We start from the raw sequence: 27,615 nt of genomic DNA on the forward strand, positions 1-27,615 counted from the left end.
CAAAATCAAGGAAAAAGAGAATATTTCAAAGATAAAGAGGTCAATTCATCAAGAAAACAAAAGCATCTTGAATGTGTATATACCCAGTGGCAGAAATTCAAAGTGAGGGAAGCAAAGAGTGATGAAATTAAAAGGAGAAATGGCAAATCCATAGTTATAACTGAAGATTTCAAAACTCCTCTCTCAGTAATTGATAGAACAAGTAGGGAGTGTCGATACAAGTAATCAATAACCAATCTATGGATAATAAGAAAGATACTTAATGAGCTAATGTGAGGACTAGTCCCTTCTCCAGGGAAGAAAGCACTCTGGGCAAATGTAGTTTACAGCATGGTTTTATACCATTTCAGAACAAAGAACATCCATCAAGCATGACAGGAACACAATTTCTTTTTCCCCCCAAAGTCACAAGGAGAGGTTTTGCTGAAGTTTAGCTCGTTCACAGCAGGTCAACTTGACCTTGGTTCTCTGGGAAGAAAAGCTTATCTTTAAAGAAATACTGGTATTGGCGTCAGATAGGGAGACATTACATCCCTATCTTTAAAGAGTGCATCCTTTGCTTTGGGAAAATGTTTGAAGCAGATGTACAATGCACATTTGGTGAGCCATAAGTCAGGCCGCTCTGGGAAAAACAAGTTTTAGACTAAATCAGATTTAAACCAGAATGGCTTCTCCATATACCTCCATATGTGAAAACTTATTATCATTCTTATTATTTTCATCAGGAGCAAATTATAAGTTCTTGAATAATACCACCATCCAACTTGACCTAAATGATATCTATAGAACACTCCACCCAACAACTGGAGCATAGACATTGTTTTCAAATATCTATGGAACGTTCACCAAGATAAACCACAAGGTGTACTGACTCATACAAGTCTCCTCGCCGCTTTTAGTTTTGTGTCAATATATATTAATTAAGCATAGGCTTGGGAGTGTTAGGTGCCAAAAGATTACCAATAATCAGCAGGTTTTAAAGACCCAAAAATGAGAATGAGAATACTATATATTTCAGATATTTAGTTTAGAGAACCAGAAGCATATGCGGCTTGTAGCTACTGAAGAGTAGATTCATTATCAACTTTGTAATAAGCCTGGACATGCTGTTCTCGAGTCGTGTTTAATAACGATTCTAAAGGACCTTACACAGTGGAACCTGGATACAAGCATCATTATCAGTCTGTCAGTATATAATCTTGTAGTGACAGGACATTGTATACAAGCCACCTGGGATATATTTGATGCAAAATTCAGCATGACAAACAAAAACATAGTGGCCTATATAAGAGGTTTCCATACTTCAGGATTTAATGAACCATTAAGATAAAAAAGGGGTGAGGGGAAATGAAATGAGGTTTCAAGGTTTTAATTTTGCCAAAAATAAAAAGGAAATTCCAAAGAAGGAAAGAAAGAAAAGAAAAACAAAAATCCAAAGTGTTATCTAATACTAATTGAAAAAGGAAAGCTCTTTTTAACACTAAAGATGTAGGGTTTTTCTAATCTCTGAAATTAAAAAATAAGCTTATAAAAAGCTTATATTCAATTTTGTCTTCAATGGTGCAGCAGCTAAGATGTCTAAGGAAAACCTTTAGGTACACACAGCTCCAACTGCTCAATGAAATATATAATGAATTTTTATAAATCATGAATGGGTTGGGTGAAAAGTTGAGGAATGTTCAGTGGCAAAAATGTTAAGAAAGTGCAAACCCAGATTCTTACCTGAGATTTCTCCCTGACAGTGTAAGTGACACAGTGAGTATCGCACGTCTAAGGCGATCAGGTGGCCTTATGTGGTGGGAGCTGTGTGCACGATAGCCCAGTAATAGGTGAGCCATCTTCTTTCATCAGGTAGTTTTTGAATCTATAATCCTGTTTTAAAATGTAGGTTTTATTACTATTCAGGTATGGCGAGGCAAACAGATCTGGAGACTACTGCCATTGGAAAGGTAGCTTGTTACGTATGCCAAGAGGAGGGGACACACCACCCCATGGGGGACTGCATGGGGAAGCACCGGGATTGGTCAGGATGCAGAGGGAGCAGGAGGAAATGTGGGCAAGAACCTTTTTTTGTGGTTTCCGTGGGAAGGCACAGGCAAGATAAACAGGAATAGGATCCGCTAGTTTGAATAATTTCAGTGGGCTCTCAGGAATAGTGGCTGTCTTAGCTGTCTGACACCTGGTCCTAGGGTGACTAGGACAAAGGAGTAATGGACCAAGGAGGCTGTGGGATATGGGTTCTGCACTGGTGGGATTGCGTGTGAAAGGTGTGCCAAAGGTGATTTGGTTGCTTATCTCTGGGCATCAGCTGACCCGGCCAAGGGCAGTCCTTCCCTGCTTAGCAAGACCTCAGATGTTGACAGACTAAAGTATAGAAAATAAAAAGACATCATTAATATAAACCCCAAAGCCACTGGGTAGCAACACGGGAATTTTATCAGAGACTCTGTCTGCACTTGTCCAAGTAGCAGACACCTCCAAAATTGTCCAGGCATGGACTACAGAAACTTTTAAAACACTTCCAAATACATAGAAATTATATTTCAAAAGTCTCCTTAACTTCTGAAAAAAGTTATTAAAATGAAACTTGCAAAATAGAAAATAAAATCTCTCATTCTCTTTATATACATGTATATATGTGGAAAGGTAGATATATAGATATATGGGCATATACTAAATATCATCCAATCTCGAGGATAAACCTGTTGTATTGAAAGGAAACTTCACAGTCTCATATACCTATAACAATATGTAAAAAAAATAGGCTCAAATTTACACTCAAGATGTTAGAAAAAATAACATAAACCCAAAGAAATCAGAAAGAAAATTATTAAATTTTAAAAATATCTAAATAAATAAAATTTGCAGAGTTAATTAATGAAATTTCTGGGTCTCTCTAGGTCAATAAGATTGATGAACCTAATCAACCTGTTATCCTAACTGAGAAGAAAAAAATGCACCAAATAAGAAAGGATAAATGAAAAAACACAAACACAAAAGAAATTTGTGACTTGGTTTGCTCAATAGAGACAATAAAGTTTTAAAATTGGAAAATAGATATTTTTAGCAAAATAAACATGAATCTAAAATGTATTTTCTATCTAAAAAGGTACATTACCAACCCAAAAATTTAAAAAGAATTTTGACCATGATCAGGTTACTGCCTTTCCCACCACAAAAAAGCAGTGTTCTGGGGTGGTCTAGAGCAGAAAATCCACCAAAACATAAACACGCAATTCCAGGGAACATTTCTGTCTCCACTTTATGAAATAATTCTAGCAAAACTAGAATGACAGTAGGAAATGAGAAAACTACAGATGCATTTCACTCAGGCATAGCAATGAAATATTCTAAAAGCAAAGAGAACACATTAGCTGATTATAAGACTAATACATTATGACTAAGAAGTTTTATATAAGGAATGAAAGGATTGTCAATATTTTTATTAGCAATAACATGGAAAATCATATGCATATCTCTAAATATAAGAAATACAAAAATTAATATTCACTTTTTAATTTTTATGTAATTTTAATAGAAGGATATTTTCATGGCTAAATATAAGGATTATAATCCAAAATTAGTTTCATGCTAATCTCTATTAAAGTTAAATAGAAATCGTGAATATCCATTATTACTTTTACTATATTTTATTGTTCTGGATAGATACTATCCATCTCCATTCCACAAGAAAATAAGATTTAAAAGACGAAACAATTGGAAAGGACTTAAATTATGATTATTTCCAATAATGAATAAATTAAGATAACCAAACAAGAAGCTACTAAAATAGAAATTAAGAAGGGTGGCAGTTAGGAAATTTAATAAATGAAAATTGGTATATTTCATATAAACAAAAAACCACCAGTTAGAATAAAAGTTAGAAAATATTTACCAGTCTTCTCTTTTCTCTTTCTGTTAAGCCCCGTGTCCGTGGGCCCCTCTCTCTCCTTTGCCATCCCCTCCCTCAGTGCTGTCCTGCAGTGAGCAGTGTGCACCTCTTATTGTCTCTTCACTTTAGCGAGTTCTGTGATTTACTACGACTCATACAGAATTGTCACCCTTGGGCGTCCCTTCTCTTTTGGGGTAAGGGTGGGTAGTCATACCTCAATCTTCTGCCTTTCATTTCCTTCTCTCTTCTGGGTGGTTTTTCCAGATATGTCTCTCCTGCATCCCACTCTGTAGAGATTTGAGGCAAGAGCTTGAGAAATGATTGCTCTAATTTGTTGCTTACTCTTCTATTTACAGGTAATTTGACATTTGAGGTCGTGTAGTTTTACTTGTTCTTGTTGAACTGTGTAGTTTTTTGGGAAGATGTTTCCTGAGACGTAAATTTTTTTGGTCACCAATATCCCTGACTACTTGGAACACTAACAATTGAAAATTAGAACATAAAGGATGGTTTTAACAACATACTAAATCCAGTGGAAGTGAATATTAGAGGACTAAAAGAGATCCAAAGAAGTGGACTGCATCACAGACTGAGAGAAAGATGTGGAAGATTTGAGAAATTAAATACACGGAGAACGAAGACAGTAAGTACTGGCGGCTAATTTGCGATCCTTGCCCTAATGCATAGTATATGGTTAGGGCATATTTAAATTTATTTTTCCATGAGCTGCTAGTTCATAATCTTTCTCTATTTTTCTATTAAGTCATTGCTATTTTTATTATTAATATGTAGGAATGTGATATATAGTAAAGGAAATTAATCCTTTGTTGCTAGATGAGCTGTCACTTTCTTTTGAGATAGTCATTTGTCTTTTGACAAAATTTGTCTGCATTCTGTAAAATTTGATGTGCTATTATTTTAAAATCAATTTCAAATTTTATTGCATGGTGATAATACATAATCTAATATGTCAAAATGCTTTAAAAATGGTGAATTTTTAGTATGCAAACTATATTTCAATAAAGCAGTTATTTTAAAAGTGGCATCAAAAAACCATGACATATTTAGAGATAAATTTAGCAAAACATGTCCGAGACATGTTCACAGACAAACGAAAGCTTTTCTATGAGAAATTGAACATGTCCTAAATGAATGGAGTGCAATAACATGCTCACTGTTCTGAAGATTCGAGACTATTTAGATGTCAGTTCTATAAATTTACCGTGATCCAAGTCTAGCTCCCCAGAGGCTTTAAGTTAGTTTTTTAAAGGAAATGTCATGTTTATTCTAAAACATGTATAGAAATAAAATGGATATCAAAAAACTATTTTTTAAAGAGAAAATATTTAGAGACCTTACAGTCCATGATTTCAAGAAAAATAAAGCTACTATAATCAAGGTAGTATGGTATTTCAATAAGGGTAGGCAAATAGATAATAAAATAGATTCCAGAAATTAACCCATACATGTACGGTCAATTTTGGAGACAAAGTTGCCAAAGTAATTCAGTTCCAAAAGTATAATAAATTTTTTAATGGTGCTTAATCATTTGAATATCCATTTAAAAAAATGCTTACCCCTGACCCTTACTGCACACCTATACAACACAAAAATTAACTCAAAATAAATCAGGAATTTAAATATAAAAATCTAAAACTTTAAAATTTCTAGAAAAAACACAAGAGAAAAATCTTTGTGCACTTTATTTAGGCAAAGATTTCTTAGACAAAACGTGGGACAGAAAAAGTCACCAGACATAAAAGGAAAACAGATAAATTGGATTTTATCAAAATTCAAACCCTTTACTTCTTGAAAGACACTATATAGAGAACTAAGATGAAGGGAAATTACTTGCAAAATATGTGTGCTAATGCACTTGGGTCCAGCGTACATAAAGAGCTTTTACAATTATATAACAAGAAAAAAAATATCTGAGGAAAGAAATGGATGGAATATTTGAGCAGCTACTTCACTGAAGAAGATACATGAATGGCCAGTAGGCACATGAAATAAATTCAACATTGTTAATCGTTGATAAATAGTTTATCCATTTCTTATAAAGCTAAACAGAGCTTATTAGATGGCCCAGAAATTGCATTTCCAAAAAAATATGAAAATACATATCCTCATAAATACATACATATATGTTCAAGACAGTTTTAGTTGTTATGGTCAAAAGCTGAAAACAATCCAGCTGTTCATCTCCTGGGGAATAGATGAACTGCCACATCCGTGCGATGGAATGCTGCCGAAGGGTGCGAAGGAGCAGAAACCAACATCTGTGACAACGTGCAACCACTTGCAACAACACGGGGGATTCTCAAAAGCACAATGCTAAGTGAAAGAAGTCAAATAAAAAAGAATACATACCATGTGATTCCATTTATATCTGAAACTCTGGAAAAGGCAAAGCAATGGGACAGGAAGCCGATGAGTGGTTGCCACCGGCTGTAGGTTGAGAGAGAAGACAACTCCAGTGACTGTTAGAATGCTGTACGCGTTTGTCAAACTTGAACTCTACCTTTTGAATTGACGAATTTTACTGTATGTAAATTTGACCTCAATAAAGCTACTTTTTCAAAAAAAAATGATGGGACACCAAGAGAGGGAAAAAAATAGTGACTATGCAACACGTTTGAGTATGTTTGAGGCAAAGGAAAGCAAAGGATTGCATGACAGACTTCAGGCTTCCCGTGTCAACAGAGACAACATAACATAGAATCGTAATCAGGTGTGGACTTTATCTTACTGAAGTGTGTAAGTAAACTTTATCTTCTTGAAGAATGGAAAGCATTTATTCCTAAAAAGAATAATATCCATTATGCTAATATGTAGATCTACGAAAATAATCTGATCAGTACAACTTTCCAAATGCATAATTGCTATCTTTTAGATTCTGAAATGCTATCATTAAGCCAATCTATTTTAAAGGAAAATTTGTTAAACGTCACAGAAACTTTAGATTAGCATTTATAGTGAAGAGAAAATAAATGTTTTACATAGTTTTCAAACTTAAATCTAAGTTTATTCAAATAAAATAAAATAAAAAATTTTGTTTCTCAACAAAACCCTTTATTTTTTGAACAGGACTACATTTTACCTGGACTGTTGTGTCACATAAGCCATCAGTGCACTGCAGTGTCTGGTGTGCGCATTGTTTCAGTACGACACAAAAACACGATCTAGGCAGTGTCCAAAGATTGATTTAGTACAAATTATTTTTTCTAAACACTGATGTTGCACTGTCTTGTGTTTATTTGAATATTTTCTGAAGGAACTAGAACTTACAGTGATATTTTTGTAAATCTTACTTGGTAATTACATTGAACTACTTATTGTTATTTTGATTACAATTCTGTGATTTTTCTAGTATGAAAAAATAAATTGGACACATTTTAACACCTGAAGTGAACTCATACCACTGATATAGAGTCAAATGGAAATGCATAAGCTGGTGCAATTCCTGGGACCGTCACACAAAGAAGAAACTGGAAGAAGGTGTGTTGCAAACTTTGCAGGAGGCGATAGCACTTTTCTGTAGCAGAGCAAAACGAGAGGGTGTTTGTCTGTTGGACAAAACAAACTTGGATAATATCAGCAGAAATATTTAGCAAATGCATAATTTTAAGAAGTTCCTTTTCAAGAGTCAAGAAAGAATCAATACAATTATTCACCTGAAATCAGAATTAAATATTCAACCAAATTTTTGTAAGTGAGTTTTAACATGACCTGAACTTACAACTTTGGCCTACTATAAAATAGTCTGCATTTTTATGCAAAAAAGAAAACCATTTTTAGATGGAGAGATGGCTAAAACTATGTATTTACATAAACAGCATGTATATAATACATATAATATATATGTATTACTTATTACAGTTATGGAGTTTGTGTTAGAGGATTATGAGGTAAAGACTAAAAGTGATAGTTTAAAAGAAGTGAAATATCTTCGTTTAAGCCACCAAACAATTACATGTAGAATACAAAACTTTTGTAATAATACCAAATGTCAGTTGATTAAAAATTTGAAAAATTCCAGCACTTTGTTTTCGTTTTAGGTGAGTTGTGTGACATGAGACACATCACTTCCCGATGAATATTTTGGGTATGTTCTGTCTCAGAAAAACTCCACATTTGTCAATTTGTGATCAAAAATATTGAACTTATGGCATAGACATATTTGAATATTTTACATCCATCAAAGAATAATTTTAACTAGACATGAAAAAATTATCATGACAGAAAGTGCTGCAGTTATGTGAGGTCAAGTTTCTAGACCTACCAGAATTTTAAAACAAGAGACTAATATTCCCCACGTGATACACACTGAAAAGATTTGACTCAGCTTTCTGAAGACAACTATGAAAAGCACCACAGATCCTATTTTTAAAATCGTTCACTATATATGTGGAAATGTTATGAATCATTGCCAATTTACGGATCTATTGCAAGAAATAGAATACAATGATTTTAATCATCTCATGTTCTTTGAAAATGCTTGTTGTTGAGTGATTGAAGAGTTTTGCAAAGACTCACTGTACTGTTAATTCCAAATCAAGATTTTCTTGAAATGAAAAGAATGTTTGCCAAGTGTGCAATTATCACGTGCAAAGAATAACAGTGTGACTTGTTTCTCTCTTATGAATGAGCTAATTTTGAAACTCCAAGTAAAGAAAAGCTTACTTGTGACCTAGCTAGAAAGGTACAAAATTTTGTACCGAAATTCATTTTTTTCATAATAAAAATCAGTGAAAGTGATTTTCACATTTTTCTAAGAGGAATCAATATCCAGAAGATGTTAATACACAATATTTGAAGAACATGCAATAGATATTGACAAATTTAGAGTTGCTTTTCAATTTACTCACCACTCCTTTGAATTTAGTGTTAATTATATTGAGTTCACACAAGAGTTATTGAATTTTCTTAACTTGGGCAGACACAGTTTTGAATACACTTTTGCTCAAAAGGCCAATCAATTTTACAAAGATAAACCAATCTCGTCAATATAGATGAATATAAACATTAAAGGACAATGATTTTTCTTTTTTTTGAGGAAGATCAGCCCCTAACTAACATCTGCTGCCAATCCTCCTCTTTTTGCTGAGGAAGACTGGCCCTGAGCTAACATCCGTGACCATCTTCCTCTACTTTATATGTGGGATGCCTACCACAGCATGGCTTGCCAAGTGGTGCCATGTCCACACCTGGGATCCGAACCAGCAAACCCGGGGCCGCCAAAGTGGAACATGTGAACTTAACTGCTGCGCCACTGGGGTGGCCCCAAAGGAAAATGATTTTTTGATATTCAGTTCAGTTATTGAAAAAGTTTTGTGTGCTTATGAAAATTTGGGTATGTGATTCTACAGTTTCAATCAATTTTATAAAGGTTTAGTACAAAAATATCTTATTTTTATATTGATTATTATATATTAGTAAAATTAATTGAAGCTATTTTTACATTTTATTGAGGTTATGCTAGAAAGTTGACTATTTATACTAGAAAGTTATACTAGAAAGTTTAAAATTCCATATGGCTTGCATGGTGGCTCCCATTTTCTGATGGACAGCAGTGATATAGATGATTCTTAACTTGTTTTCCTTGTGGATGCAATTTATTAGAAAGTTTACTTTAGCATATTTTATTTTTTTCTTTAAACTAGTCATAAGTAATGTGTGTACATTTTGTTGGAAGGCATGTAGAAGTTTCAAGTAAATTAGTTATCTTTGGCTAGGAAGAGACAATTGGGAGTATATATATATATGTATATATATATATATATATATTTTTTTTTTTTTTTGATGAGGACGATTGGCCCTGAGCTAACATCTGTTGCCAATCCTCTCTTTTTGCTTGAGGAAGATGGTTGCTGAGCTAACATCTGTGCCCATCTTCCCCTATTTTGTGTGTGGGATGCTGCCACAAAATGTCTTGATGAGCGGTGTGTAGGTCCACACTGGGGATCCAAACTTGTGAACCCCGGCCCACCAAAGCCGAGCATGCAAACTCAACCACTGCACCACCGGGCCAGTCCCGATGGGAGTATATTTTAAATGTTAACTTACATATTTAGAAATATCCTAATGTACATTTTACTGTCCTGTTTCTAATTGAATGTCTCATTATATGTGTAGTTACAACTCACTATTAGAAGAGATACTAAAAAGAAGGCAAACATTTAAAAAGAGCTTTAAATCCCTTGTCTGCGAGAGAGGCATCGTAATTCCCTAACAGCTAAAGGAAAATTTATTCATTAAGCGAACATGTGCTAGAAGGCCACTACACACCAGCCTCTGGGTTGGGATTGGGTTCACAGCCAGGAGACAAGCTCTCAATGTTAAGCCTCTGTTGAGAGAGAGAAAAAGAGGGGGAATAATTAAAACACGGCATGTGCTGTGATCGAGATTTGCCTGTAAATGTGCAGGCTCACGGGTTAGACTTGAGCCTGTTTTGCTGCTCTCTCCAGAGCATAGGGAGTAACTCATATTGCAAACCCCACTGCACTTGCAATATTTCTGAAGCCACCAAGCTTGCCATTGTGAGAGAATCGCAAAGAAAAGTGAGGACATAGCTGTTTCTTTGCCCGTGTGCTGGCAAAGTCTTGGCACTCAGAGGCTGAAGGATGACAGAGCTGAAAATCTTGACTGTGGGAGAGAAGTTCCCCAAAATTCTTCTGCCCTCCCTGACCCACAGCTGTGCGGGCCAGTCCATGAAGGAAGTAGTCAACTTGTCCACTTCCTACTCCACAGTTGTCTCCTGCTTCCTGTCACACGGCCGGTGGCCCTGCCAGGTTGGGGCAGTACATTGCAATATTAATAATTGCCTGATTTTGAAGGGCTTATGTGTATGTGCATGCATCATGATTTATGTCAGCGTTTGCCTGTGTCTTTCTGCAGCAATAAATGTCGCTTCAGTTAAGTCCCTTTGGTCCATCAACAACTAATGACAGCCCATCTGATAAATAGATTGCTTGGAGTCGAGCTATTTTTCCCAGATGGGGTGAGAAGATTGAAGGGAGGAAATGCAAACACCTTCTTAAGGGATTTCTCTCTCTCTGAGATCTTTTGCAATAGCCGCGATGATATTTCAAGGTCATGAGCAGATTTCTGTGTCCTTGGAAAGAAAGATAGGTATTACTTGAAAAGCTGAGATGAATTTGGTGAGAATCATACACTCTCAAGTCACAGTCATTTTCTAAGCATGTGAGAAAAGCCTTAATTTGCTATTGGAAACATATTTAAATCTTAACACTGAATTGGGTCACAGAATATAAGATCCTAAATTTTAGTTATTATTTAAATTTTAAAAGCATTTCTGTGAACATTTTGGAAACATTCGCAGCAGCAAGATTGGAAGTCACACACATCTCCTGCCTGGGTGAAACTTCCTTTGAATATGAGTGAAACTGAATATCAGAAAAGTCAGGAATCTGGTTCACCAACAAGCTCTTATGTCACTATTTTTACAGGGTTGTGTCTGGTGCTCTGATGTACCATTATTTTTATTTCCTTTTTTTCTTCTCTAGTACACAGATTCATGTAAGAGAAAAATGTCCTTTTCCTGGTGAGCAGTATTCTTTCCTTTCTTGTCCATGCACCATGCTCCTCTCAACTCAATACCTGCTCATAGGTGAGGAGAAGAGTACCCATGGCTCACTCCCGAAAGCCTGACTTGCTTGAATCTTACCTAGTGCGTACTATCTGAAAGGGAGGGTGTGAGCTAGGGGACAGTGGGGGGCGGGGGGAAATCAACAAAAACTTTTTCATCTCTGTGTAAAAGCTGCATTCCTTTAATTTCTAGATTTTCACTTAGCGTGCATTATCCCTTTTCTCCATTTTTTAACAGATGAATAATCCACCAGCAGTCAAAGAGAAGAAGGTTTTGATTCTCATTGGTCATTATGCCTTTTTTCTACTACGCTGTCTGCACTCTGCAATCTTGGCCTTTGCTATGTGGCCACCCAATTTGCAGGAGCAGTTCTTAGGGTCCATGCATTAAATTGCCGCACTTGACATTTCAATCCAGCAGTTTAGGCAACAACGACGGGTAAAATTTTTTTAAATGAGGGGTGGGTTAATTCAGATTCATCTGGGCATGAATTTTAATTACGTTAATAATAATAATGTATACAGTGATACTAATAGTAGTTATAACATTACCGTTTATTGAGGACCTCCTAGATGCCCAGAGCTATGCTTCATTCTTTGCATTCATTCATAGTTTAATTCAAACAGCAACCCTATTAGATAGGAATTAACATGCCTTTGTCATAAAATTATTGCATCGAGTGATCTAAGAACTTTCCCTTTGATCCTACACCTAGTAATTATGTGTTTCAATTACCTCATCTTCGAAATAGTAAGCAGAATATAGACTTACCATATTTTTTAAACAATATATACCTTTATTACATAGGCTTTGATTGGACAGAAGAGGGTTTATTTAGTTTTCTGTACCTCGACCTTACTCAGAACTCCAGCTTCTTGATCTCTAGCACATGGCAAACTCGATTGCACTGGGACTGAACTGGCCTCAGGGTGGTGGATGCAGGAGTGCACCTGCTGGAATTCTAGCTGCAGTCCACTGGTCTCGGCATCCTTTCTTCTCATTGCTCTTGAGCTCCTCCCTTCCTTCTTGGGATTCTGTTAATGAAACATAGAGACTGGTTAGATAGAATTCACTAGGGCTTCTAGCTCGGGCAGAGAGAGTCATCAAGAAGACTACCTGCTCAAAATTGCACTATTTTGAAGAGAAAGACACACACAAACACAAGATTGGGGAGAATCCTGAAAAAACTTCCCTTGTGGTGTAACCTTGGGAAGGGGACAGCAGCTTCTCCAGAAGAGTGACAGAAGTCGAGCAGGACCCTACCCTTGTTCTCTCTTGTGTGAAATGAAACCTTAATAAGCAGGTGAGAAGGGTGACAAGGCAGTTGTCCTTTGGGCTTTGGTGAAGACATTGCAGCTGTCAGAGGGGACAAAAGCAGCAACAGCAGCAAGAACAACCACTTTCTGTATGGGGAGGGGCAGTATTTAAAATGAGAGCAGCACAGTTAAGAAAATAATCTTTTTTTTTTCAGCTTTATTGAAGATAATTGACAAATAAAATTGTAAGAGGTTTAAAGTACGCAATGTGATGATTTGGTGCACGTATACATTGTGAAATGATTTCCCATATGGAGTTAATTAACACGTCCATCACCTCGTAGACTTAGATATTTATTTTTGGTGAGAACATTTAAGCTTTACTCTCTTAGCAAATCTTAATTCTATAGAACAGTGTTGTCAACTATAGCCACCATGTTTTACATTAGATCCTCAGACTTTATTCGTCTGATAGCTGAAAGTTTGTACCCTTTTACCAACCTCTCCCTATTTCCTTCAACCCTCAGCTCCTGGCAACCACTTTTCTATTCTGTTTCTCTGAGGTTGACTTTTTAAAAACAATAGATCACACATATAAGTGATAGAGTAAAGTGTCTGTCTTTCTCCGTCTGGCTTATTTCATTCAGCATAATGTCCTCCAGGGTCAACCATGTTGTTGCAAATGACAGGATCTCCTTCTTTTTTAAGGCTGAATCATGTTCCACTATATGTGTATATTTCACATTTTCTTGATCCATTCATTTGTTTACAGACACTTTGGTTGTTTCCGTACCTTGGCTGTTGTGAATAATGCTGCAGTAAACATGGGAGGACAGATATCTTGACAACGGTCCTGGCAATGATTTTTTGGATTTCACACCAAAAGCGAATGCAACAAAAGCAATAATGAACAAATGGGACTACACCAAACTAAAAAGCTTCTGCACAGCAAAGGAAAGCATCAACAAAATGAAAGGGCAGCCTATGGAATGGGAGAAGATATTTGCAAACCACATATCCAATAAGGGGTTAATACCCCAAAAATACAAGGGCTTCATTCAACTCAATAGCAAAAAACCAAATACCTCTATTAAAAAATTGGCAAAGGGTCTAAATAAACATTTTTCCAATAAAGACATACAAATGACCTACAAGTACATGAAAAAATGCTCAACATCACTAACTACCAGGGAAATGCAAATCAAAACCACAATGAGATATCACTTCACATCTGTCAAGATGGCTGCTATCAAAAAAAGACAAGAAATAACAAGTGTTAGTGAAGATGTGGAGAAAAGAGTACTCTTGCTTACTGCCAGTGGGAATGTAAATTGGCGTAGACACTATGGAAAAGAGCATGGAGATTCCTCAAGAAATTAAAAAGAAAAAAGAAAAGAAATCTGAATAATGAAGTTTAATTTTCACATATCTATTTTTATCTGAGAAAGGTTTGCTTTTTGATAAGAAAATGATAGCCCACAATTTCTATTACTTACATTTATTAGTGTGACATCACACATTTTCACTCTAATGTTCTTTGAAGTATATTTTAAAAAGAAGCTGTCTTGAGTAAGGAAAAACAAAGGGAGAAAGAATAGAGAGAAATGTGATAAGTGATATTCAAACATTTTCTGCTGGGCCTTAAGCTGCCATTTATTCCTGTCCACTGCTTCTCCCTACTGTCAAATAATAAAACAAAGACTATCTGGTTTTTGGTTTTTTTTTAATGCTGAGTTAAATGCCAGGCAAAGTAGACTCATCGGACAAGAAATTCACTGAGTAATTTCCTGAGGAGGAAAAGCAGACATTTTTAAGTACTTAGAAGTGAAGGGACATGGTTCCCAATGGCTGTGGTAGTTAAGAATTGAATACTAGCTGTCCATGTAGCACAGATGAGTCCATATGTCTGTACACAACTGGTTAAAACAAGTTCCAGTGATCATAGACAGGAAAGACTCTTCAGTTAGATTCAGGTCAAGGTACTTAACGTTCGTGATTCTTTAAGAGCATTAGTGCCAGAAGAGCGGAGGTGAAACAAACATTGTTTTGATTCTCTCTTGGGCAAGTGCTGCTGTAAATTAAAATTTTTCCTTTATACCACCCACCCTCCCTGCAGGAATTCCCTTGATAACACAGAAAAAGGTGGTTATCCAAATTCTTTTTCTTGCTTTTCTGGAAAGCAGAACAGTGACAAAGAAAAAAGTATTCTTCTATTCAAGTCAGCAGAACCAGCTTAAGGACACATCTAGGATGTTTTTATTTCTGGTATGTTTCATTGGAGTTAACAACATATCAATTGGGGTTATGTATTAACCAGGATAGAACTGGAAAGAACAAGAAGTTACATATTAAGCTGAGAAATGCACTTTAAAAGTTGGACTTAGAACCTGTGCTGCAATGCCTTTCATCTTACGAGATCCTTTAGCCGGCTCCAGTCTACCAAACTAGGGACCTTTCTTAAACTTGACACAAAGTTACCTTTGCAGGTTCTCCATTATTCACTCTGAACTACTCCAGTCACTTAAGATATTCAATTTGCATGCAATTATATGGCTTTTCTTAAAGATATATTAAAGATAAAGATACATCATTAAAATATATCAAAACTTTTTTAATGAATCTCTTTGCTTGTCTCTCTTCTAGGGGGAATGTACTGCTACTGTATTTTCCAGGACCTTTGAGAATTAACATATTCTTCTCCAGGTTGGTGTTCAACAGATATTTGCCCAGTGACTATCTGAAGATACAATATATGGAGAAAAGAACACACACACACACACACACACACACACACACACGTTCTTTTACATAACCCATTTGTTATGTGTATAAATAAACCATAGTTTATTTAATCAAGCCTATTTAGGTGGAAACTTTTGTTGTTTTTAGTGCTTTGTTATTAGAAACAACAAAATGATATCACACGAATAACGTTTAGAGGCAGTTTTGTCTATGATAAACCCATGAGGTAGAATTGTTAGACCAATTAATTATTGCAGAATTGCCCTGTGATAATTTTCCTCTCTTACCAACATGGCATGGGAATATCTGTGTCTTGTCAGCTTCTTAGCAAAGTGTGTTGTGATTTTTCTGGATTTTGTTTTTCCAGTGTAAGTAATAAATTGTATCATAGTACAATTTTATTTTATGTTTCTCATATTAAGGGTAAGTCTTATAATCTTTTACGTTTAAGAGCCATTAGCATTTCTTCTCTTTGAACTTTCTGAAAAGAAAGCTCCTTAGGCCCAATTTTTAATTGGGCTTTTGTTCTTTTTTATTTCTTTTTATACTAGGGGGATTAGGACTTTGTGAAAGGAAGTGCAAGTTTTGTTCCCAGCTTGTCTTTTGTCTTTAATACAATAAATTGGCCATGATGAGGTATTTCTTATTATTCTTCATGCTTTAAAAATTATAATTTATCAATATTTAAATTATAGCTTCTAGACTTCGATGAATAGTTAGAAAGGTGTTCCTCAAGACTGTAGGCGAATTCACTCAGAGCCTCTGCCAGTACCTCCCTGGCTTCCTGTTTGCATTTACATCCTTGTTCCAACTGGAATTTATGTTGATAAATAGTGAGAGATATAGTTTAAACTTTACTGTTTCCAGTACCATTTCTTTTAAAGTCCATAGTGATTTGAGTCCAATACAAAAGATTCATGCAAGTCAAGCCTCTAGGAAGGAGCCAAAAGGAAATGCCTCCTACAACATGCACTAAAATATATTAGATAAAGATAACACGGTGACTAGTGCAGTGCTCTAAGAAAAAGGGTGCTGGTGCATTCCATAGAGAGGGGCCACATTCCCTTAAACACACAACAGGTGGCCAAAAATGAGAGCAAAAATGGCAGTCCAGGGCACCATACTCAAGAAGGCTGGAAAACTGTGTCAGGAGCCCACCATGAACCCAAGTCCTGGAATTTTTTTTCTTACATTTAAAGGTTCACTTGCATTGGATGGAGTATTCACCCTGTCTGGGAATGTCTATGACTTCCAAACTTTCAGCTGTGATAAAGGTCCCAAAATTGTCCAGGAAAATGCTTTTGGAAATTAAATGATAACTAAATCTAGATTTTGTGTGACTCTAATGGATGCCAGTGATTAATTATGCTTCCAGTAAGCAAATCAAGGCTTTTCTCAAGAACTTGGGAAAATATTCAAGTTTTGATTAGTTTTATGATTCTTGCCAAATTCATCTCTGCTTCTCAGTAAACACTTTCTTCTCATTCTGAGAGTCTTGGAATCTGCTGACAAACTTGGAACATCAGGTTTTGGTATCTCTGATGTTATGGACATTGAAGAGTTCTAATTGAATAGAGATACACCAAATTTGAGGTACTTCATCTTGGGCAAATAGCTCGAGTGAAAAAAGTATAATTTATGAAATGTACTCTTGTTGGAGATTGGAGAACAAGGAGGCCCCCTAAGAAAGCTACCTTTATTGTTATCCTGAGAATCTGTGTAGAAACCACATCATGGGGACTTGTCAATGAGTGTCTGAGCATCCAAGGACAGCAGTCCATTCTTTCTTCATATAAATATTAACATTCTCATCACCAAACATGAAAAATATATGGCCCATAACAAGAAGAAAATTTTATCCAAAGAAATAGACTCAAGAATGAATTAGCAGATATTTAATATAAAACAGCTATTATTAATACGACCAAGGATTTCATTAAAAAGGAAAAATAACGAGGATAGAAATGAAAGCTATAAAAAGCAACCAAGTGGAAATTCTAGAGCTGAGAAGCAAAACATCTGAAATGGAAATTTCAGCGTAATAATAAAAAGCAGATTAAACTCTGCAGAAGGAAATATTAGTGATTTTGAAAACAGAAAAAAATAAACTGTCAATCTCAAGTAAAAAGATTCCAATTCTAAAGGGAAGGGAATATTAAACACTGGATCTTGAGTTTGATCTTGGCATCTGGGTCTTCTAAGAGCTGAAAAACCAATTAGAATATGTTGCTTAAATAAATCACTTTAATTTAAAAAATAAAATAACCACAACACAAAAAGCTATTCTAAAACTTAAAATCCCTAAAAATAAAATGTACACATCTCAATAAAAATCATAATATTAAATAACTTTTCGTACTAGATGTTCATAAATTAAATGTAAGTTTTAATTTCCAAAACAAACAAAAAAATCAATACCAATCTCCCCAAAAAATGTGAAGGAGGATCTTTTTTTTTTTTAAGATTTTATTTTTCCTTCTTCTGCCCAAAACCCCCCAGTACATAGTTGCATATTTTAGTTGTGGGTCCTTCTAGTTGTGGCATGTGGGACGCTGTCTCAGCATGGCTTGATGATCGGTGCCAGGTCCATGCCCAGGATCTGAACCAGCAAAACCCTGGGCCATGGAAGCAGGGCACGCAAACTTAACCACTCAGCCACAGGGCTGGCACAAGGATCTTTTATTATAATGTGAATTTCATACTTATGTAACTCGGGCTTACAATCTGAGGTATTGCATATGTTTGATCCTCTTTCTTGCTATTAAGAATATTTTAGATATCAACGAGACTTGAGATATGGGAAAATGCTATTTCTTTTTTTAGCTCTGATACTAAAGAGATGTTAGATCTTGGATAAATCTAGATCATGTGGAACAATTAATTTTTAATTTTGGGGGGCATTTCTCTGTCTTTTCTAGGTATAGTCCCTTTCTTTTTCCAGGAACAGTAGAATTTTACAGTTTTCTTCAAGCTAATTTTCCTGTGATGTGCTTCTGCTATTGGGACAAAATGATTATGGTACCAGTCAGAAAATATACACCTATTAGCCTATGATTTTTTTTATATAGTGATGTTTGGGTAAATTACTTACAATTTTCAGACTTTGAAAAGGTTGTCTTTTTCCAAACACTACCACGTTTATCTTGCATATGTCTGAAGCACTGGCATACTCAAGAAGAGTCAAACTGATTAGCAGACAAAATTGGTCGTAGTCTCTTATCGGTTAGAGCACTGGCCAGGATCAGGTACAATTTTAAATAGAAGTTGTAGCCTCCCCTGATGCGGGAAGGGTTAATAATCACTGGAAAAGGCTTGCCAACAAACTGTGACCCAGAGGTGAGAAGGCCGGTTAGCCAATGACGGGTAAGACCTCCACGGGGAGGCAACCTAAGCTAGGCATGGTCACCTGGGGGCACAGATGGAGACACGATATGGGGAGCAGGAGGGGCCGTTGCCTAGGAGGCCTTGCATGCTTCGAGACAAAAAAATACGAGCACAGCAATAACATGATAATATCAAAACAGAGGCCGACGGAGGGCTCCTTGAGAAATCACTAAGAATTCTTCGCATCTGCTAATTACATTGTCCAGAACACCTGTGTATGTTTAACAGCTGTAAGCTATGTATATATTGAAACGCTGGTTATAATAACCTCAGAGTGGCCATCAGCCTTCTCCGCATCTATCCTGATGTGTACATTGGATTGCGACACCGACATGTGGTGACCCTGACGTGATCCAAGATCGGCGGCATTATTGGTGAGTAACGATATTGGGGAATTTCAACTGCCTTTCGGCGGTCCGCCGTGAGAATGATGGGCCAACAATTGAGGACCCAGCAGAAATTATACTTTAAGACACTTCAGCGGCTGCTGAAGGTGATTTCAGTTTCGGTTTCTCCCGCCGAGTTACAGAAGCTGTTGCTAGCAATATCTACACATTGCCCCTGGTTCCCTGAGGATGGTACCTTGGACATTGAGCTATGGGAAAGGGCTCGCAAGGCACTAAAGTCTCGCTTTGAGCATGGCCTTTTAAAGGATGTACATACCTTAACGACTTGGGGAACAGTACGTACTGCGCTGTTCCCTTTGTTGGATCTATCGGATGAGGAAAAATCGGCCTCTTCACCTGAGCGCCCTTCAGGCAAAGCTGAGGAGGCGCCGACACTGCCTCCTCCGCCTTGCTCGCCACCAAGAGACTCTTAAAAGGGCCGTTAGTAAATCTCAGACAAATTTTGAACAAACGTCCTCAGACAATGACGCTTTACCATTCCCCCCTCCTTTAGAGAGGCGTTTCGCCTTCAAGAACCCTCCTGTCTTGCCTACTGCTCCTCCTTGTACTCCACCCGCCCCGTATGTTGATTCCAGGCAGTATAGTGTGGTTCATAATTGCCTTCGGGAAGGATTAAACAGTGGAGATCCTGATGTTTTTCCCTGTGCCTTCCCCGTAATGGTCAATCGTGGGCGAAGAGAACTTCCTTTTTGGGTGTTTAAGGAGCTGAAAAAGAGCATTAGAGAGAATGCAGGGCAGTCACCTTTCACTGTTGGGATGACAGAGGCACTGGGAGCTGGTTATAGTATGCTACCCTGTGATTGGCTTTTGCTCGCAAAGACTCTTTTGTCGCATGCTGAATATACTCTTTTCAGGTCTGAGTATAATGAAATATCTGTATCCCAATCTATGGATAATCTGTCTTTAAACCCCCTCTCCCAATCAGTGCCGACATGTTACGGGGTGGGGGTCGGCCAATATGCGACGCCTCAAGCACAGGGTGAGGCAAATGGAATGTTTCATAGACAATGTTCAGAGGTGGCATTAGCAGCCTGGAAGGCAATTCCCCCTTCAGGGGCAGACAGAGCCACCAATTCCTTTGTGAATGTCCGACAAGGGCCAAACGAGCCATACATAGAATTTATTGACCGTCTCCAGCAGGCAATTGAGAGACAAATAGCTCATCCTGAAGCAGCTCAAATTATCCTGTTGAAAATAGCCTTTGAAAATGCTAATGCTGATTGCCAGTCTGCTATGTCTCACCTTAAAGGGCGAATTCATACTTTAGGGGATATGCTGCGAGCCTGTCAGGAAGTAGGAACTCAGTCATGTGGCCAAAGTAATGGCGGCAGAGTTTTCGCAGCTGCCCAAAGGTGCTTTTTGATAATGCCTGGTTTAAGTGTGGCATAACAATGGACACCGTGCAAAACAATGCAAGTCCGGTCCAAAAGATATCCCTGGTAAAGGAGGGCCAGCCGATATTAAAACGCCGCCTTCTAAACCATGTCTTTGGTGCTGAAGGGGATTCTATTAGGTGAATCAATGTTGCTCTAAAATTAACGTAGATGGTAATCTAATCAACCGTGACTTGGCGTCGGGAAACTCGAAATGGGGTACACTCCCCACAGCCCCGAAAAACCAAGTTTGGGGAGCTCTCAATCAGCAGGCCGACTCTATGTGAATGATTTCGTGGCGGCCTCGTCAGGAAGTGCCGGAGTGGATCTCATGGCCTCAGAGACAGTTGTCATAGATTGTGCTGACAAAACCTTTCTTGTTCCTACCAATGTATGGGGACCTTTACAATCAGGATATTTTGGGTTATTAATGGGACGCTCTAGCTCAGCTTTGAAGGGCTTAAACATCATTCCCGGGGTAATTGATGATGACTATCAAGGTGAAATAAAAATCGTGGTCCGTTCATCTAGTTATTATGTGATAGAAGCTTTGACGAGGATAGCTCAGTTAATATTAATACCTTACTTGTCCCCTGCTCACGCCTCCGCTGCCAAGAGGGGTGCCAGTGGCTTCGGCCACACTGGCGATGGTGCTTTTTGGATACTGTTATTAACATTAAATCAGCCCATTCTTACAGTATACATACAGGAGATTCCCTGTGAAGGGCTCCTGGATACTGGGACCAATAAAACCATTAGAGCCTTGCCCACTTGGCCTCCCCATTGGCCTAAAATCAAACCTCTGCATCTGTACAAGATGTAGGGGGGCTTATGATGCTTGAGGGAAGTGATCTCGTACTCAAAGTCAGAGGACCCGAAAACAGAATTGCCTTACTTACACCCTACATTCTTCCAACTCCATACTCCCTATGGAGGTGAGATTTGCTTTCTCAATGGAAATTATCTCTAAACGTTAAGCCTTTTTCCTAGGGGCCGCTGATGTTATTAACATTCCTCCCATACCTATTCAATGGAAAACAACTACGCCTGTATGGATAGATCAATGGCCCCTTCCAAAAGAAAAATTACAGGCTTTAAAGATGCTAGTAGAGGTACAACTAAAATTAGGCCATATTGAACCCTCAACTAGTCCCTGGAACACTCCAGTATTTGTGATAAAAAAGAAATCTGGAAAATGGAGATTACTCCAGGACTTGAGGGCAATTAATGCTGTCATGCAACCTATGGCGGCTTTACAGAAGGGATTGCCAAACCCTTCTTTAATACCTGAGAATTGGCAAATTGTTGTTATTGACATTAGAGACTGTTTCTTTTCTCTACCTTTGTGCACTGCTGAGAGGGAAAAGTTTGCATTCACTGTCCCAGTTTATAACAATCAAGAGGTCCCTCAGAGATATCAGTGGAAGGTCTTGCCTCAGGGCATGAAAAGCAGTCCTACCTGTCGACGAAAATAATCCATAACCAATATCTATAAATGAAAATTTGGGTGAGTTTATTCTGAGCTTAAATTTTAGGATTATAACCCTGAAGAGTCTTTCCACAAAGTAACAGACCACTAAGAAGTGGGAGTACACAGGGTGGTTATATACCCTCAAAGAGGGTGTTTCACATATGATTGAAATGTCCCTCCCACAATAGTCACAAGATTGCCCTGTCGGCACAGCACTTGATGGACACAGCAGGTAGTGGGTCTGCTATCTTGGTGGGCATAGCAGGAGGCAAGTCTATTGTCTCCAGCTGGGCGGTCACAGGTGCGGGCAGCAATCAGTTTCTAGCCTAAGGAAAGATACTTAATCCTTAAGGAGACGCCAACGTTGGGAGGGGGAGGGAAGTTGCACCTTTATCTCAAGGGCCTTTTGCTCTTGCCATAGGGAATCTCTAAAGCAGATATACAATGCATGCTCAATGGCCTCGGTCAGGCCCTTTTGGAAAGACAAGGTCAGACCGAATTAGGTTTACACCAAATGGCTTCCTCATATATTCCAATATATCCTATTACTTGCCATTTTTATTTGTCATACCATATGCCAACAATTAGTAGGACATGTGTTATTAAGTTTTCGAAGCAAATACCCTACTATACAACTTTACCATTATATGGATGATATTTTATTAGCAGCACCAACTAAAAATTTATTATTAACTGCATACCAACAATTAACTGAATTGCTAAAAGGCAAAGGCCTGCTATGGCTCAAGATAAGGTACAGTTTACCTCCCCCTGGAAATTTCTAGGATTAATGATTGATAGAACCTGGTAAAGCCATTCATTCCCTCTATTTCCATACTCAATACTTTAACATTAGTTACATTGCAACAGCCTTTAGGAAATATCAATTGGATACGTCCTTTTCTTGGCATCCCGACACATTGTCCGAGTCACTTGTTTTCCTTGCTACATGGTGACTCTTCCCCCTCTTCTACGCGCACTCTTATCCCTGAGGCAAAACAAGAACTAAGCCTCGTAAACAAGGCTCTAACCTCCCAATTTTTAAATCACTTTGATCCGGAAATTCCCTTATGCCTTTATGTGATAAACACACCTAAAAGTCCTACTGGTATCGTCTTTCAAAAAGCGGGCAAGGTTATAAAATGCTTGGAGTGGATATACTTGCCCCACACACCAGCTAAGGTACTCTATACACATTTTGATGGAACAGCAGAGGTTATTCAAAGGGGACGTTTACGGTATTTACAATTGTGAGGCGCTGACCCTCAGACCATTTTTTTACCTTGCACGTCTTCTCAGTTTGATCATGTTATGATGATCAATTCACAAATACAAGTGGTTTTGCAATCTTATATGGGTGAGATTTCTTTTAAATCCCTGTCCCATCCACTCTTTCGTTTTTGTACACAAACTCCGCTTCACTGATGGCTCCGGAAAAACCAGAATAACCAGTATAGCTTGGTTTGCTAATAATGACTGGCAGACCAAAGTCTCTCACGGATATTCAACTACTCAAATTGCAGAATTGGCAGCTGTGTATCTAGCCCTGTGCACCTATCCTTCTGTTCCTTTGAATATTCTTACAGATCCCGCTTATGTAGCTAATGCTGTCCCACTTTTGCCCTCCGTTTTATACTTTCATCCATAAAACTGGCATCCTCTATAATTCTATGGGACAAGCTATTATTGAGCAATGTCATAGAACACTAAAGGCTGCTTTACAAAAAATGAAAGGGGGAAATGAGTATTATAAGAATGATCCACAGGGTATTCTCAATCACGCCTTATTTACTTTAAATTTTTTGAATCTAGTAGAGGATGGCACATCAGCTACAGAAAGATATATGGGTCAAACTCAGAACGATATGGCCCAGCAAAGGCCAGCATTACACACATCTGTTTCAACACAAAATCTTGGCAAAGTGTGGATTAAACGTCCTTATATGGATATCTGGGAGGGGCCTTTTATGGTTAAATGTGGGAAGAGAGGAGCTCTTTGTGTTTTGACAGATAAAGGCATTAAGTGGACTCCATCAAAACGCACACAGCCTGCTCTGGAATTACCGGAAAATGGACAAATGGATAAGTAAATCAGTTTTTGTCTTTTTCCTCTTTTCTTCTCTAATGCGTGTTGAGGTAATTTCAGAGCATGAGAATCTCACATATTGGGCCTTTATTCCTAATCTTCCTCTCTTTACTCCGGTTACTTGATGGCATGCTGATCCCCCTATGTCCTCTAACGATTCTGATTGGACAGGAGGAACCGGGGTACCTCCACAATAACATACAGGCCTGCGCCGAAAGGAAGAAGAACCTCTGCGATGTATGCTAATGATTTACCTTTTTGTATGGTTTTATCAAAACAAAAGCACAACATGTGTCACCTTTCAGGAACAAATGTATTTATATTACCAACCTAAGAAAGGACAACAGGCAGCCAATCTGACATACATTACTGCTATGTCAACATCTTACGAAGACAAAAGTAATGTCACACAAGTTCCTTCCGTCCCAAATTGCCGTCTAAAATCTGATTGGCGTTACCAACATTACTCAGTACAGGGTCCCCTTGCCATACAGCATATCCAAGGCGGGGCAACATCTTTGGGGCCAACATGCTGGATTGGGGACCTCATGGACGTCTTTTGAGTGACAATCATACTTGGGCCTTCAACAGATCAAGTCAGAAACCTATAACATGGAGCGAACACAGCCTATCTGGACCCCTGTTACAACTATCTCACAATGAGACAGTGTGCAGCCCCCTCACAAAGGAATATGGAGGGTCGGGTTGCCTTTTATATCACGGGGATTGTCCCACGGTAAATATGAGAATGCAACTGGCAATTATTCATTGACTCTGATTCGAAATGTTTCTGATACCGTTATGATCTGTACCACCCATCCTTATGTGTTATTATGGGGAAAAAATGTCCCTACTATCGAAGAATCTTCTAGTATGTGTGTAGTTAATATTTCTCCCTCGTATTGGTATTCTGATTGTTTAACACATTGTAATGTAACCTCATTGAATGTGACCTATGTAATGGTGTTAAAAAGAAGAGCGTGTATTTGGTTACCTGTTTCTCTAAATCGGACATGGTCTGAAGAGCGTGCTCTGCATATCCTCCTTGAGTCCATGAAAAAATTACGCCCTAAGCGGTTTTTGGCTACGCTAATCACGTTCATTGTGTCTGCGGTGATTATCATTGCATCGGCCGCTACAGCTACTACTGCCTTGGTTAACAGTGTTCAAACAGCCCATAAAGTGGAGTCCGTCTTGGTAAATGTCACTCAAGAATTACAGACACAGGCGGATATTGATAAAGGGCTAATGTCACGATTGCAGGCATTAGAGGCAGCAGTAGAGTGGCTGGGAGAGCAGCAAAATGCATTAAATATGCGTATGAAACTAAAATGTGACTGGCAATTTACCATGCAATGTGTTACCCCCTACCATATAATAGCTCGCTGACATCTTGGGAAGAAATAAGAAAACATTTACAAGGGGCATTTAATACCTCCCTGGCCAATGACATCACTGGGCTATAAGCTCGGTTAGAGAGGCAGTTACAAGAAGTACATAAAGTGTTCTCTCAACAAATATTTCAAGACATTGAAAATGGGTTACACTGGCTAGAGCCCTCCAATTGGTTCTCGGGCCTCAATTTACGCATATTTGTTAATGCTGGTGTGATTTTGATATTATCCATGTTAATAGTTTATGTTTTACATCTGCTGTGCTCCCTGAAAAAACAACAAAGGCAACAAGAGCAAGCATTGGTTATGATGGGCCTTCTGGCCTCAGCACAACATGACGCCTTCCTTGCTTTAAAAAACCAAAAGGGGGAAATGTAGCCGCCCCTGACTCAGGAAGGGTTAATAATCACTGGAAAAGGCTTGCCAACAAACTGTGACCCAGAGGTGAGAAGGCTGGTTAGCCAATGACAGGTAAGACCTCCAGGGGGAGGCAAGCTAAGCCAGGCACGGTCGCCTGGGGACACAGATGGAGACATGATATCCAGAGCAGGAGGGCCCGTTACCTAGGAGGACTTGCATGCTCTGAGATAAAAAAAAACGAGCACAGCATAACACGATAATACGAAAACAGAGGCCGAGGGAGGGCTCCTTGAGAAATCACTAAGAATTTTTGGCATCCGCTAATTACATTGTCCAGAACACCTGTGTATGTTTAACAAATGTAAACTATGTATATGTTGAAACGCTGGTTATAATAACCTCAGAGTGGCCATCAGCCCTCTCCACATCTATCCTGATGTGTACATTGGATTGCGACACTGACAGAAGTGATGGTAGGGCATATCCAATTTCAAGGAGAAAATATTTAATGACTATTAAGTATGATGTTTCCTGTAAGTGTTTTTGTTTACATTCTTTTTCAAATTTAGGAAGTTCATTTCTGTTTCTAGTTTGCTAATTTGTTTCATCTTTATAGATGCTGAAAATTATCTGTAAACAATGTGCTTTTATGGAGATAATCACATGATTTTCTCCTTTAAATCATTAATTTTGAGAATTGTACTAACAGGTGTTCTGCTGTAGGACCTACCACACTCTGCTAGAATAAACTCAAGGTGATCATGATATATTACCCTTTTAATGTATTGTTCAATTTTTTTTGGTAGTATTTTAGTTTAGGATTTTGCATCTATGTTCATAAATGTGAGTGCCTGTAATTTTTACTTCTCAAACTGACCTTGTCAGGTTAAGAATCAAAGTATGTTAGCTTCTTAAAAATACAACTTTTACTATTTTTTGGAATTTTTTTTAGGACTGGCACTATTTCTTTTTAAAATATTTGTTAGAATTTGTTTTTGAAGTTGTTTGATCCTAGAGTGTGTGTATGTGTGTAACTAATAATAAAATTATCAGTCAATTTATTTCAGGGTAATAGGATATTCCTTACTTTTTATTTCTTCTTGTGTCAATTCTTTTTTCAATTAATCTTTCCATTTCATGTAAATTTAAATGTATTCCAGTAAAAGTGATCAAAGTAGCCCCCTCTTATCTGCAGGAGATACATTCCAAGACCCCCATGGAAGCCTGAAACTGAGGATAGTGCCAAAACCTATATATACACACATACCTATGATAAAGTTTGATTTATAAATTAGGCACAGTAAGAGATTAATAGTGCTTTGGGACCATTATTGAGCAAAATAAGGATTACTGAAACACAAGCACTGTGATGCCATGGCAGTCAATCTGATAACCGAGACGGCTACTAAGTGACTAACAGGTGGACAGGTGGTAGTGTAGATAGTGTGGACACATTGGACAGCATGATGACTCATGGTCTCAGGTAGGATGGAGCAGGACAGCACGAGATTTCATCACACTACTGGGAATGGCATACAATTCAAAACTTATGAATTGCTTATTTCCAGAATTTTTCCTTTATTATATTTGGACCACAGTTGACCACAGGTAACTGAAACCACAGAAGGTGAAACTGTGGAT

The 27,615-nt window shown here is 37.8% G+C and overlaps 1 protein-coding gene and 1 long non-coding RNA gene across 3 annotated transcripts in view; one reads left to right on the plus strand and one right to left on the minus strand.

The window, feature by feature from the left end:
• LOC139041483 (uncharacterized) overlaps positions 1-12,487 on the minus strand; it is a 16,778-nt gene extending 4,291 nt beyond the window's left edge. Inside the window, exons 1-3 of the long non-coding RNA XR_011496702.1 lie at positions 12,350-12,487; positions 6,263-6,340; positions 4,107-4,179 (exon numbers count right to left, since the gene is read on the minus strand). This is a non-coding gene — a long non-coding RNA (uncharacterized lncRNA). The remainder of the gene's footprint in view (positions 1-4,106; positions 4,180-6,262; positions 6,341-12,349) is intronic.
• On the plus strand, positions 9,701-27,615 carry LOC139041482 (endogenous retrovirus group K member 24 Gag polyprotein-like). Of its 2 annotated transcripts, XM_070493684.1 has the most exons (3): positions 9,701-15,022; positions 15,401-15,460; positions 19,157-27,615. In XM_070493684.1, exon 3 carries the CDS (start codon positions 19,603-19,605, stop codon positions 20,677-20,679), a length of 1,077 nt encoding a protein of 358 aa, XP_070349785.1. In that variant the 5' UTR covers positions 9,701-15,022; positions 15,401-15,460; positions 19,157-19,602; the 3' UTR covers positions 20,680-27,615. The 2 variants fall into 2 exon arrangements, with proteins under 2 accessions (XP_070349785.1, XP_070349784.1); XM_070493683.1 differs by having other exon boundaries at positions 15,401-27,615.

The sequence above is a fragment of the Equus asinus genome, chromosome 21 (assembly GCF_041296235.1).
Source record: "Equus asinus isolate D_3611 breed Donkey chromosome 21, EquAss-T2T_v2, whole genome shotgun sequence".
Classification (NCBI taxonomy): Eukaryota; Metazoa; Chordata; class Mammalia; order Perissodactyla; family Equidae; genus Equus; species Equus asinus.

What these genes read in the sequence shown, in the direction of transcription:
- LOC139041482 (XM_070493683.1), top strand. Translation starts at nt 19,603, where the DNA reads ATGAGGAAAAATCGGCCTCTTCACCTGAGCGCCCTTCAGGCAAAGCTG.